The sequence below is a fragment of the Aspergillus nomiae genome (genome assembly GCF_001204775.2).
Source record: "Aspergillus nomiae NRRL 13137 chromosome Unknown contig00175, whole genome shotgun sequence".
Classification (NCBI taxonomy): domain Eukaryota; kingdom Fungi; phylum Ascomycota; class Eurotiomycetes; order Eurotiales; family Aspergillaceae; genus Aspergillus; species Aspergillus nomiae.
Genome location: NW_015378230.1, coordinates 1 through 12,720, shown reverse-complemented (window position 1 = coordinate 12,720; position 12,720 = coordinate 1). Strand labels below are relative to the sequence as shown.

Here is a 12,720-nt window from a genome sequence, read left to right as displayed (position 1 = left end):
ACAAGCCGCAGATGGCTTATCAAGGCCTGAGGGTCTACGATGTATGCAATTCACCGTAACATTACGTTTACATGAAATACAAATGGGTATCATTCGTATAATCTAGGGGGGCCTTTCCCAAAGCCACCTGTAGGTGTGACATAATGCAACAATGGTTCCCACGAGAGGCACCCCCCTCCATTTCTTCTTAGCGTCATTAGTACATACGTATGTGAGATTATAAAGCCAATACTATGTAGAATTGCTAGCCTATCTACATGTCAGCTACCAGGCATCATATAGCATTAACAATAGCACTCTAGAAGTCCGAGAAGCACTCTCCGTCACTGCCTCCAATCCACAAAATTCACAACCTTTCTGCCAGTATTACTCCGTTCAAAGCCATCCAGAGTGGAGACATACGTTAGACTGAATAGTTCCTCATTGAAGTCGTACACTTTGAACAGCTTCCTTATCTGGATCGTCAGCTCCTTGGTGGGGAGGAGACCATTTATCCCAACATGCTCCTCAGGGCTCCGCATGATTCGTACCTCCATCTTGTCATCCGGATTGTCAGGTTCTCCTTTGGACCCAAGCAGAATCTGCCATTGCAGGACCCCCCATTTCGCGGTGCGCAGCTCCTTCTGGACCAAGTTAAAGTGAAAGTACTCCCCCCACCAGGTGAAGCTTATGCGGCGATCTCTTCCGTAGATTCGCACCACACGATAGTGTTGCACATCTTCCTCGGCGGCCGCAAGCCGAGTCCGTACACTCGTAGGCAGGGGATGGATGGAGGCCACGTCGCCGCAAAGGTAGCGGATTAGAGGGTTTCGTAATCGGTATAGATTGGTCACCGCGAGGAGGCCTACTTCTCCATCTGGGAGATTCTCGGTGCATTCCGAGCGATACAGACCTCGTTCGTCTGGCTCCTCTATTGACATGGGGATCACTTCGAGGTGTGTCACTCGAGGGTCGTAAATGTACTCCGCATAGTTTTCGTCCGTGGGTGCCATGAGCGTGGAGGAGGCCACCCCGATTCCCCCCAGTTCGGAGCTCGCCAGCAATGCGCAGATGATAATGTCCCCTAATACGGCCCGCAAAAATGACCGCTGAGCCGGAGTCAGCATATCAGAGGTGTAAAACACTTTAGTGATTCCGAGTAATTGCTGTTGCTCCTTTGGAAGCGAGGAGATAAAGCGCGCGACCTGGACCAACTGTGCCGCATCTCCCGCCAGCACGTTGATTTTATACAGAATCATCGTGTTGATGACATCTTGATATGCCATGTCTGCTCCCGCGCAGAAGACTGCTGCTCCAGCTTTCTCCATGATCTCCGTCACAAATTCGATGACCCTAAACAATGAGGATGTCATCAATACTGTGGATCAATATGACGTGCATCAGCGGTTGAACGAACCTGTATAGATTGCCTGAAACGTGGACGGTTAACACCCAGTCTCCCGGTTCCAGTAGTCCACAATTGCGCGTCAACGTCCCCGTCGCTGCTCGTTGAAGTCGACTCTCCAAGCTATCCATCGCGAACATCATTGGCGCCGCACCAGAGCCGCCACCGGTCACCGTGCAGTAATTCTGTTGACGATAGCCATTGCGAGGATCTTGGTCGACGATGAGTCGGGCGACATGCTTACTCCTAGTTTCCATAGACCATGAATGCATGTTATAATAATATTAAATCCTAACATACATCGCTGGGCTCTTACAGTGTTTCTTTTCTTAACAGGGGTATGGATTTGAGCTCCAGAGAGCTGCCCGCCTCCTCCTTGGACTTCAACAGCACTTGGTTTAGGGTCTCGGCCGTCGGGGGATATTCTTCCTGCGAGTAGAAAGGATGAACTCGGGCGACAGCAAGAATGTCCGTTAGAGGGTAAGGGCCAGACGACATTTTGTTGCGGGGGTTTTTCTTCGGGGGAATATTTTGTATCGATTCTTTAGATTGTGTGTTCATGAGTCGAAGGAGCGGAGTGGTATAAATATCCTGTGATTCGTTCCTCTATCGCGAGTATCCTTCTTCTCAATGCCGGTGGGAAATCAATGATTGGCGGCGGTATTAATACCGTATTGCTACTTCGCAATTAAATCTATATGAACATTTAGACTTCATTAGACTTCGCGATTTACTTCGGCTGACTCCACAATTCAAACTTGCGTAGGTGGGTCAAGGCGCGATGCATCAAAATCTCCCCTTAGCGAAGCCCGAACTCGGCCGAAGGTATGGAAATCATCCCTCGCGTATTCTGCAGAACTTTATACAGTGGGTAATGAGTTTCAAATATCCTGGGTCTGACTGGAGGTCATTATCTGGACCTTCCGATCCAAACGAATATCCACGCTACGGATTCCCGTCAAATCCCTCGTATTCCTCTGCAACAACCAGCAAGGGGACAAAATGCACTATTCTGTCATACTTCTGACTGTGTTGGTTGTGGGCTACGCATTCTCCTTTTTCGTCAAGCGCAATCGGTTGTCACTCCCACCAGGACCTCCAAGACTCCCGCTGGTCGGTAATCTCCACCAGTATGCGAAGGAGGAGCCATGGAAAACATACCAAAAATGGCATGAGACGTACGGGCCAATGATCGGCCTAAAGTATGGCCAAAAGACAGTTATCGTGTTGGGAAACCATCGAGTAACAAGAGATCTACTGGACAAAAGAAGCAGCTGGTATAGCTCTCGTCCACAGATGGTGGTGGCGGATCGCGTCACAAAGGGTCTGCACATTGGACTCCTGCCGTACGGGGAGAAATGGAAGATTCACCGACGCTTGCAGGCAGGGTTTCTCAATGTACAAATGTCTCAACTCTACCGGGACCTTCAGGACATTGAAAGCAAGCAGCTGATCTACGAGATGTTATCAACAAATGATTTCCCGGGCCGCTTCCACCGCTATGCGGCGAGTCTAATCTTTGCCATGGGCTACGGGAAGCGAATGCTGCGGGGTGACGAGCATGAGATTCAGGAAGCCGACGCCCTGATCAAGAACATTACCGAAGTGACGATGCCAGGGAGTTGGTTGGTAGATGCCTTTCCAATCCTTAAATGTCTTCCCCGCTGTCTTGCCAAATGGAAGCAGAGAGGCGATGAGTTCCATGAGCGAGAGACATCCCTTTTCACCCGGAACATGGGCAGGGCGCTGGAGGAAAAGGCTTGGAATTGGGTCAAGAAGGTTATGGAGTCTAAAGACTCTCAGAAGGTGTCGGCCGAAGAACTATCTTACCTCGTTGGTATCATCTATCAAACCGGAGGTGACACAACAGCAGCCGCTCTGGAAGTCTTCGTGATGGCGAGTGTTCTTCATCCACAAGTCGTGAGCCACGCACAACAGGAACTGGATGATGTAGTAGAGAAGAACAGGTTACCATCGTTTTCTGATATTCCAAACCTGCCTTACATCAACGCATTTGTCAAGGAAGTACTCCGATGGCGACCCATTGCACCTCTTGGATTGCCACACGCTGTGACCCAAGACGATGAATACATGGGTTACCTGATCCCGAAAGGAGCAACAGTGATCCCAAATATCTGGTCGCTAGGGCACGACGAGGAAGTGTTTGAGCGTCCAGCAGAATTTCGCCCGGAGAGATGGATCGAAAACCCTAACTTGCCGGTTGATGCATTTGGCTTCGGAAGGAGAATATGTCCGGGACGGCACATTGCGTTAAACTCCTTGAGCATCATTGTCGCCAGACTACTCTGGGCTTACGATATTGGACATGATAAGGATAGTCCGGAATGCAGGGCCGATGCCTCAACATTGCGTCACTTTGGTCTCTTAGCACAGCCAAGGCATTTCAAAGCATCATTCCAAGTTCGCGGACAAGAAAGGCTATCCGTAATACAGCGTGAATGGAAAGAGTCAGTCAAAGACACAGATGAGATTCTGGATGGCATCAAAGCAAAGCTGGTAACAGAGTCCTACTAAACTGTTGTATTGGACGAACGAAGATGGAAGAGGCAAATAGACTTTGGTTCTGTTGGATCAAGTAATGTGCAATGGCCGACTCGGAGTATTGGGCCCTTGGCCAATAGTGTGGGATGCCAATTTATCCTTTGATATGATTTTATTCTGGGTTTCTGCATATTCTGGGAGGAAAGGACGAATGGTGCCCAGTGCACTACACTGGATAGATACAATTATTGTTTTCTGCTTCCAAAAGATTGTCTACTCTATTTATTGGTTTTTTGTAGAGCTTGCCGTCCCTATCCCGATGTGCCTTTCATTGATTGATTTATAAACAATTCTATCAGTTCAACCAACCCCAATTGCCAGTAAAGCTCTCTGTTTAACAGTAGAACTATGCATTAAGGTGTTTCAGGTAAAGAAGAAGCTTAAGTATCTCGGGGATATGCCTTATCTCGGTGACGCTTCATTGTATTCATCAATATCTGCAAGTGGCATTGCCCTAATAGACTTTCCTGCGCAGAACGTTCCAAATCAGGGGAGCATAGGAGAGTAGGATCCGCTTGCAAATTGTCATCGATGTGAGGGAGTAGCTTGTTATGGCCTATGGCTCCATCATTACTAAAAGGGCAGTATAGTTGAGAACCGATTGAGCGCTAAGGGCGGTAAACTATACCCAATTCATGAAATTTTCATAAAAGCTTGAATGTTGGACGTTCGTGAATAACATCCATCCCAGTAAACATCAAGGCAACATTTCAATGCGCAAACTGGAGCCCGTCCTTCTGACCACCCTGTCAGACATTGCGCACATCATCATACATGGATCATGCAACAGCAACGTGGGATATTTGCTTGCGGAGATATGTCTCCTGTATGGGACAGCCGTGGTGTTCAGCCACTTCCCACTCGCCAATACCGCGATCCTTTGGCGCGATCTTTACACCTCTACCGCCGCCACCAATAATCAGATTTCCTGGTCGATACTCCGGGTTGACCTTCAGACGGTTGATGGCCGACACGTGTATCTTTGCATCATGGGGAATATCACGCACTTCGCCGCGAGGAAGAGGCCAGCGAATGGGTTTCCAGGAGCCATCCTCTTGTAAGTCCATTCGACGGAAGGGCATATACTCCATGGCTTTCCAGGATAGGACCGACGTCCATGGAAGCCCTTTACGGAACTCAAGGCAGTCATGGATCTTTCCGTCCGTACTTGATCTGCGAAGGACATGTTCAAAGTGGGAAAGATCCGCCTTTTCATCGGTGTTGTCCGGTGGAATCACTACTGGGTCTGGCTTGCTCTTGTGGTTCTCTGCTGAAGCCCTGTCCTGCTCTCGGCCCTGGGCTTTACAACCTGGATCATGCCAGCAATTGAAGTCCTTCCTCTTTTTGACACTGAATTGCACGCCCGCCTCCTGGGCCTTTTCTACCATCCAGACCAGGGGAGCGTGACTTAAAGCATACGTTTCGCCATCCTCCAATTCCCACCCGCCTCCAATATCCGCGTGGCACCCGGGAAACCACACCTCTTCAATATCCTGTTCTTCATCCTCCTCGGCCTCCATTGACAGGGACAAACAACTAGCCGTGGCGCTCGGTAGAGAGCGCGCTGAGCGGTCATCTCGGAGACGGCGAGCTGGGGGTCGATACACTGTATGTGTCTTGGTCTGCGCCTGGGGTCCACGGTTTGCAGCCTTTTCGGAATTCTGAGAGCCACTAGTTGCAGTGGCTCCATTGTGCTGTTCTCCCTCCTCGTCATGGCGGCGTCGAGTAGGATCGTGTGGGAGATGTACGTGGTGCCGTGCGAGGTGATCGCGCACTCGTTGTCGTCGCGACATCGGGCCCGTGGGAGTGGACGGTCTCACTTCGCCGATCAAATCCTGTCGGAACTTCGCCCGGCGCTCATCGATACTGACGGCATGTCGAATGACCTTGGCTCTGGTGCGAGCAGTATAAGGGAATTTGCTGCGCTGCATCCACGCATTCTCAAATCGGGGGACGCTGTTGACGGTGTCAAAGAGTCCTAAGAAGCGAATCTGAGACACAGGTCGGCTAAAGGTTTCTCGAAACGCTTCCATATATCTGGATAACTGTTCCTTCTCTTCCCTGTTGCCTCGGCGTTGTTGCCATTTGGCAAAGGTCTTCCAAGCAAACCGGAGGAGTTCTTCATTTCCTGCCTCGAGAAGACCGATTTCATCCAACATTTCTGCTAGAAAACGCGCGACATATGCCCCACGACTAAAGCCGAAAAAGTAGATGTCGTCTCCCGGCGTGTAGTACCGCATGAGGAATTTGTAGCCTCCCATGACATGTTCGGCTAGGGTGGAGCCTATGGCGGCGTCCTTTGCTTTGAGATAGGCAGATCGGATTTTGTGGATGCGACCGCTACTCGACAGTGAGGTCGAAGTCACATAGGTGCCGATTCCAGGTTGATAATAGTGGAATTGATCTCCGCTACTGCGATCAAGCATCTGACCCCAGTCAAGACAGTCCAAATCTCGGGCGCATAAGACTTACTCTGAAAATCTTCAGCACATTGCTGTCAGATTCATTACCAGAGAATTTGTTGCCCGTGCCGTCAAAGCACAGCACAAATTGCCTTGGTGCTCTATCGCCCTGCATGATCTTCACGATTGATGTGACGAACTACCGGGCTACGGTGCAAAGTGCGGAGTATATCTTTCGGACTACGACTGAATATTAGCTACAGACTGTCCACTAGGTTTTTTAGCTTCCACACCAGCCTCGGGCACATCGACGCTTTCGGCAAGTCTGGAACTGTGGATTGCTCAATGCCGTCAACACTCCATCCTCCTTTTGGTCAACGACACAGTTGCGGAAATGGTCCTAGAACCTCTGAATCGTGATGCACAATAGTGTTGTGCAATTGGAGGCCCCGAGATCTACGGAACTTCAGTATAATGTCATACTTCTGCACGTTGCCCATGTCGTGATGTCATTGGTGTTGAAACTAAACTATATCGCATGAGAACACCGGCATGCCGTACTGCTGAATGGCAGTTGGAGTCAGGCTCCCCACCCCGTGTCCGGATGCGGCATGAAGTGTCATATAGCTTAATCTTCCCAGGTTACGGTCATTGGTGATCAGCCCTTAGCTCAGAACCAGTGTGTGGCTTCCAGGCTAAAGTGATGTCATTGACCAGCATATCCGGGCATATCGGAGGTTAGTAATCTTGTTCAGACTTCAAGTCTTCTTCCCCCATCTATCTCAAGCCTTAACACACGCGATCTCAAGCCTAGACGGTCTCCCAGGACTGCTGTCACACGCGACCTACTACAGTAGACTGTGTTCAGTGCCTGCGCAGCTAAACCCCGTGCTATTCGTCGTCTACTCGAGCAAGTGGGCTATATCTACTTTTGGACATTATTCGATCGATCGATTCAGTACCACTAGGTTCATCAAGAGCAGATAAAGACCTCTCAGATGCTCGATGTGGTTTTCCATATGGTCACCCGCAGTCGCCACATCTCAAGAACTGAACGTGAAGCCAACGTTTAGAATAACCTACCTAAAACACTACTTTTCACATCGTCCTCTGCTAACAGTACAGCGGGTAAAGATGCTATGTGCGTCGTGGCTTATATAGATCAGTCGAGATCTAAGGAGTACCCATGGCAATGTTGAATAGAATCTAAAATTGCTGCCTGAGCTTGGTGTGGGTTATTCTTATCATGGCTGTTTCTGAGAACCCTTAAGTTAGGTCTTCCAATGCTGACATGTCTGTGCATGCTGGATCTGTGCCTGCCGTCTTCCTCCGTTCAGAATACATCATTCTTGTAGCCCATGCATGCCATGGAGCAAGTTAACTTAAGGATCAAAACTCCAATCCAAACCATCATCAATGCAGTAATTTAACCCACCAGCTTCTGTTCTGCCCAAGACGCAGCTCTCGTCCTCGACACAGTCTACTTGGACTACATACAAAACCCAGACATGGATCCAGGGGGCATCCTAAACTATGTCTGGGAGTTAATGAATAGTTTCGCTAGCCCAATACCCTGAGAGCCCCGCACAGGAGAAATTGGTCACTATCGTGCAAGAGCTGACGGGCGTTACGTCAAAGCACACCATCCTGAACCAACAGCTGTGGAGTAACCTTCCCTACTTTCCCACTGAGTTTTCACAAACCTGGCAAGTTCAGTTCTTCTCTGATTCTTTTTCGATCATGTTGGAGCCTTGGGGAGAGCTAATGACTACTAGCGTTGAGTCCCGAGACGAACGACGAGGAGAAGACACGTCGATTTGTCATTCTCCAGGCATACGCGGCTCCAATCCTTGGGCTCGGTCTCAACCCGCTTGAGATATATGCAATCTGGGCGTTATCGAATGTGGCAGAGGGGTTCGTGCTGCCTGTTCGGGGCAGTCCCGATGTCGTTGAGACGATGCATACGGTTGAGGGTCATAGCTGATACAGGTTCAGACCATACTTTCAAGTCGCTAATGACTCAGTACATACAATATAATTTGTGCATTCTAATAGCCAGTCTCCTCGCTCATGCCGTCACTTCCTTCGTGCATATGCCCTTCATGGCCATGTTTTTTCGCAACAACCATTCGATCGGAATGCAGTGACACGCCCGCCTCGGTCACAATTGTATCCAATGCATCACGCTTCAGAAACATCATCTCGCAGTGATTGATATGAGCAAGGTTATTATACCGAGCTTCAATCACCGTACCCATCTCAGCAGCTAAGAACATCTTCTTCCAGTAGTATGCGCAATGCACAAGATGCCACTGATGTGTGGTAAAGAAGTGCGATCCAGTTTTAGGAAGCATGGACACTTCTTCGAGCGATAGGACCCGTGTTTTGTTTTTATCAGCATAGTACATCCAGCTCCCGTCGGAGTTGGGGCCCGTTGTCTCGAATTGCTCCAGAAGTTCGTCGTTTCGACAGGCGGGAGGGAGCCATGCAGCGGCAATCGAGTCATATCTGCAGTTGTTGGCGATGGCTTCTTCAACCGTCTCTCCACAGTTACAGGATATTGGCTTGCGAGAGCGGATCATGATGTATGCCCGGTATGTCAAATCGAGGAAGCCCACTGTCGCTAGCAGTAGAAGAAAGGCATATCTGATGCGAATGGTAAGCTTCCGATCACGCTTTGCCATGCCGGAAGATTCATAATGAGCTTCAAGATGGTCAGAACCATCCGAGCTACCTTCATCCAGAAGGCGCTGATATTTGGCCATTCCTCTGAGCGAACAAGCTTGATTCAGCCAGGGTCTATCGATAGAGGTTAACACCGTGCTTTGCAGCGGTGCTGGGAGAGTCAGACTGAGGCACGTTCAGAGATTTCGTACTAAAATGCAAAGACTCTCCAGTAAGGTGAACAATGCGGAGGCAGAAAGAATTTCTACACCATTGGCATCGAATATATGCACCCCGCTGGGAGAAAGGCTCGGGTAGGCGAAAGTTCTATACAACGCTTGTACCGAGTCCTTTTCCCGCCCCCAATCAAGGAAGCGAATCCTTCAGACATCCCCGACGTTACATTGCAGGATCCGATGTGTATTTTTGCCTTCCGGTTCTTCAGTGATATATCCAGTCATAGTCGAACTTTGTCACCAACTACCTGCAGGCGTAGACGCCGAATGGCGGAGGCCTACCACTAGGGATATCGGTCACGGACAGGTGGAAGACTACTGGGCACCCATAGAAATACAAGAGTGGTGCATCGTGAGTATACGTATCTAATGCGGGGTTCGGTTCAGGCAGATAAGATCGCTCTTTAGGAGTCTAGTACTACTTGGTGGGTTCGCGAAAGAGCGGGAAAGACCTCTGATACCAATTTCCATTTCAGGAATCATACTGTATTTGGCGCGGATAGAGTAGACCTTCTAGAGACATGCAGAATAATGGACTATACGCGAAATATCAACCACGCGAGTCACCTTGTGCTGCACTTGCAGTGACAGCAGTGACTACTCATAGAAGGGGATGGCCTCACTCTCCTCGGCCCGCTTTTCATAGAAAGGAATAGCCTCGCTATGTTCCTCCCGTTTGGGGTAAAATGGTATCGCCTCGTTATTTTCGTCCCGCTTCGGATAGAAAGGAATGGCCTCACTATTGTCCTCTCGTTTTGGGTAGAACGGGATAGCCTCGCTATTTTCCTCCCGTTTGGGGTAGAACGGGATAGCTTCACTATTGTCGGTACGCTTTTCGTAGAATGGGATAGCCTCGCTATTTTCCTCCCGTTTGGGGTAGAATGGGATAGCTTCACTATTGTCGGTACGCTTTTCGTAGAATGGTATAGCCTCGCTATTTTCGTCCCGCTTTGGGTAGAAAGGAATGGCCTCACTATTGTCCTCTCGTTTTGGGTAGAATGGGATAGCTTCACTATTGTCGGTACGCTTTTCGTAGAATGGAATTGCCTCGTTATCCTGACCAACTACATAGCCCAATGTCAGCAAAGAAACATTCATTTGGCGGTTTTTCGCACCTATGGGTGCAGTATAGGCCAGGGGCGCTCCAATGGCCAAAAGTGCGACAATGACGTTAAACTGCATGGCGGTGGATGATTCTGGAGGGAAATGTCTTAACGGCAGTAATGAACACACCAACGGCTAAGAGAAGAATATAGAGATGTACCCTCTGGTGTCTATGGACAGGATTTATATCCACGCTGCTATTCCTCCAGGGATGCGTGCTGAGGTAGAGCAACATACAATTTTCACTAAGGTTCAAAGTCGAGATCAGGCTTTCGACATCATAGATGTGGTCACAAGGATGATAATGCTGCAGAAGGATTCTATGGCTTTGCTCTAGATGGGCTAGGACACACGGTCAGCATATAGTGGATGTAACATGGACGACCTCCGGTGTATCCTATAAGCTGGCACATATGAATAAAGGTTCTATGCTTACATGAAGGATCTATATCTCCTCTTCGCCAAGCGTGCCAAGGGATGTTGTCGCGGAATCCCGACGGACGTGACTATCAACACTTCAGGCTTCGCTGAGTTACGATATTCCTCGTCATCCATCACTTCGGCTTGATATTATTTGTATCTTGGTCTAGCTGGGTCTTCTGGCCCTTGAGTATCCGTAAGCTCCTTGCACCATAATATGACTGATAACGAGGCTCACCCTTCTTCGCCGCAGCCATTCCTTCTCTCGTTTCACATACCTGCCGAGCCCTACCACTCTTGATATCCTCTTGGTTTTGTATTGCGTAACAAACTATAATATGTCGGAGGCTCAAGAAGGCACCAACGGCCTAGATGATGGGTCGCATTCACACTTGAGTCAAGAGGATCTAGCAAAACCCCTCCTGTTTAACAATGACCCTGCTGATGGGCCTGGTCATGGTCAAGTCAGATGGATCACGAGAGCAGCACAGCGGGTATACCCCCAGGGGCACGCCCTCATGCTGTGGCTCACTATTCTAAATGTGGTATTGTTGATAACCTCCGTTGTTCTCTTGTTCTTGGTATTATCGCGACAGACCTGCGTCCCGTACTTAAGCGATCAGGACAAGTGGAAGTCCACATCTCATTACGGTAACGCTGCATGAACCTTGCACTCAATTTCCACGTAACACTGACCTTTTTAGCACCTCTACTTGACCGTGTGGATATTCCAAGAGTTACCATAACGCCGAATGCATCATTATACGACACTGATCCGCCTTCCATTTTGCGGATCCCGACAGGGAGTGAAGCCGACGCAGAATGGTTCCGCATCGGCACCGGAGTCATGCCGATTATCATCTCCTCCGATGAAATCCACAGACTAGGAAAGGATCCCTCGGTTGCGGTCAAGATTCCAGAAGAGCATGGATACGGGGATGATGCGTATATCGCACAGACGGAGGTGTTCCATCTCCTGCATTGCATTGACATGTTGCGGAAGGAGATCTCCTACGAACATTACTATTTTCCTAAGTTTGGAAACAATCCGGACGCTGAGCATATGGCACATATTAGTCATTGCATAGATATTCTGGCACAGGCCATCAAATGCTCCAGTAGCGTTGACGTGATCCTGTTCAACTGGGTCGAGGGGTGGGATCAACCTTTCCCGGACTTCAGCAATCAGCATGTTTGCCGAGACTTTGAAGCTCTTCTGGGGTATGTCAATGAGAATTCGGTTCCACGCTCTGTGTGGAAAACAATGAAAGAACCGCCTGCGGGCTATGTGCGGCTGCCGGAACCTGCGCCGGCACGACGGGCCGAATCAGCTGGTGATGCTTGAGAGAATCTGCTTCTTATACACCCTTCATCCTCTATTAGACTATGTACCCTACTAGGACTTGCGGACACCATGCGTCGTAGCGGAGAAGCCATGGGTCGATGAGCGACTTCTAGTAGGTAGATCTCAGCAAAGCTTGTCCGTAGCACAGAAAACATTGTATAGAATTAGCAATGCAAGAAGAGACTGGAACGAAGACTCCCAGAGGAGCACAGTAAGTCACTCTGTGATGTTGTCTTGCAGATTTTGCATACAAGCGGATCCATAGTCAATTAGTATAATTTGAAATTATTTTGGTTGCTTGGGGTTAGCGGGTACTGTTGGTTGAGGTATTGCTGGGGCCCAAATATATATACCCGGAGCTACAGGTTATCTGTTCCAGCAGGTGTGTCTCAAGAGATTTGTCAGCCAGCTTCAGAGTTCCTTTTTGTTTTTCTTGTCCCCCCTGTCTTTTTCCTTTTCTCCTTTCCACCGATGTCAATCCATGGAGGAGTGTTGGTGTACGCGAAGTGTCGAGACAAGAAAATGACCAAAGTGTGTATATAACTTTCTGCATCCAAAGAATAAGCACATACGACCATAGGGTGTGGAGAACAGGGCTTCCCG

The 12,720-nt window shown here is 49.1% G+C and overlaps 6 protein-coding genes across 6 annotated transcripts; 2 read left to right on the top strand and 4 right to left on the bottom strand.

Annotated features, from left to right (window-relative positions):
* Window positions 1-323: 323 nt before the first annotated feature.
* ANOM_006959 (uncharacterized protein) lies at window positions 324-1,882 on the bottom strand (the record flags this gene model as incomplete). Its single annotated transcript, XM_015552215.1, has 3 exons — window positions 324-1,332; window positions 1,397-1,630; window positions 1,701-1,882. 3 exons carry the CDS (start codon window positions 1,880-1,882, stop codon window positions 324-326), a joined length of 1,425 nt encoding a protein of 474 aa, XP_015405975.1.
* A 504-nt stretch (window positions 1,883-2,386) lies between these two features.
* ANOM_006958 (cytochrome P450) lies at window positions 2,387-3,919 on the top strand (the record flags this gene model as incomplete). Its single annotated transcript, XM_015552214.1, has 1 exon — window positions 2,387-3,919. The coding sequence occupies one exon, from the start codon at window positions 2,387-2,389 to the stop codon at window positions 3,917-3,919; it is 1,533 nt and encodes a 510-aa protein (XP_015405976.1).
* An 806-nt stretch (window positions 3,920-4,725) lies between these two features.
* ANOM_006957 (T6SS phospholipase effector Tle1-like catalytic domain-containing protein) lies at window positions 4,726-6,523 on the bottom strand (the record flags this gene model as incomplete). Its single annotated transcript, XM_015552213.1, has 2 exons — window positions 4,726-6,372; window positions 6,419-6,523. 2 exons carry the CDS (start codon window positions 6,521-6,523, stop codon window positions 4,726-4,728), a joined length of 1,752 nt encoding a protein of 583 aa, XP_015405987.1.
* Window positions 6,524-8,396: 1,873 nt separating this feature from the next.
* ANOM_006956 (uncharacterized protein) lies at window positions 8,397-9,113 on the bottom strand (the record flags this gene model as incomplete). Its single annotated transcript, XM_015552212.1, has 1 exon — window positions 8,397-9,113. The coding sequence occupies one exon, from the start codon at window positions 9,111-9,113 to the stop codon at window positions 8,397-8,399; it is 717 nt and encodes a 238-aa protein (XP_015405988.1).
* Window positions 9,114-9,845: 732 nt separating this feature from the next.
* Window positions 9,846-10,430, bottom strand: ANOM_006955 (uncharacterized protein; the record flags this gene model as incomplete). Its single annotated transcript, XM_015552211.1, has 2 exons — window positions 9,846-10,312; window positions 10,364-10,430. 2 exons carry the CDS (start codon window positions 10,428-10,430, stop codon window positions 9,846-9,848), a joined length of 534 nt encoding a protein of 177 aa, XP_015405989.1.
* A 680-nt stretch (window positions 10,431-11,110) lies between these two features.
* On the top strand, window positions 11,111-12,117 carry ANOM_006954 (oxidase ustYa family protein; the record flags this gene model as incomplete). Its single annotated transcript, XM_015552210.1, has 2 exons — window positions 11,111-11,423; window positions 11,477-12,117. The coding sequence occupies 2 exons, from the start codon at window positions 11,111-11,113 to the stop codon at window positions 12,115-12,117; spliced, it is 954 nt and encodes a 317-aa protein (XP_015405990.1).
* Between the last annotated feature and the right edge of the window lie 603 nt (window positions 12,118-12,720).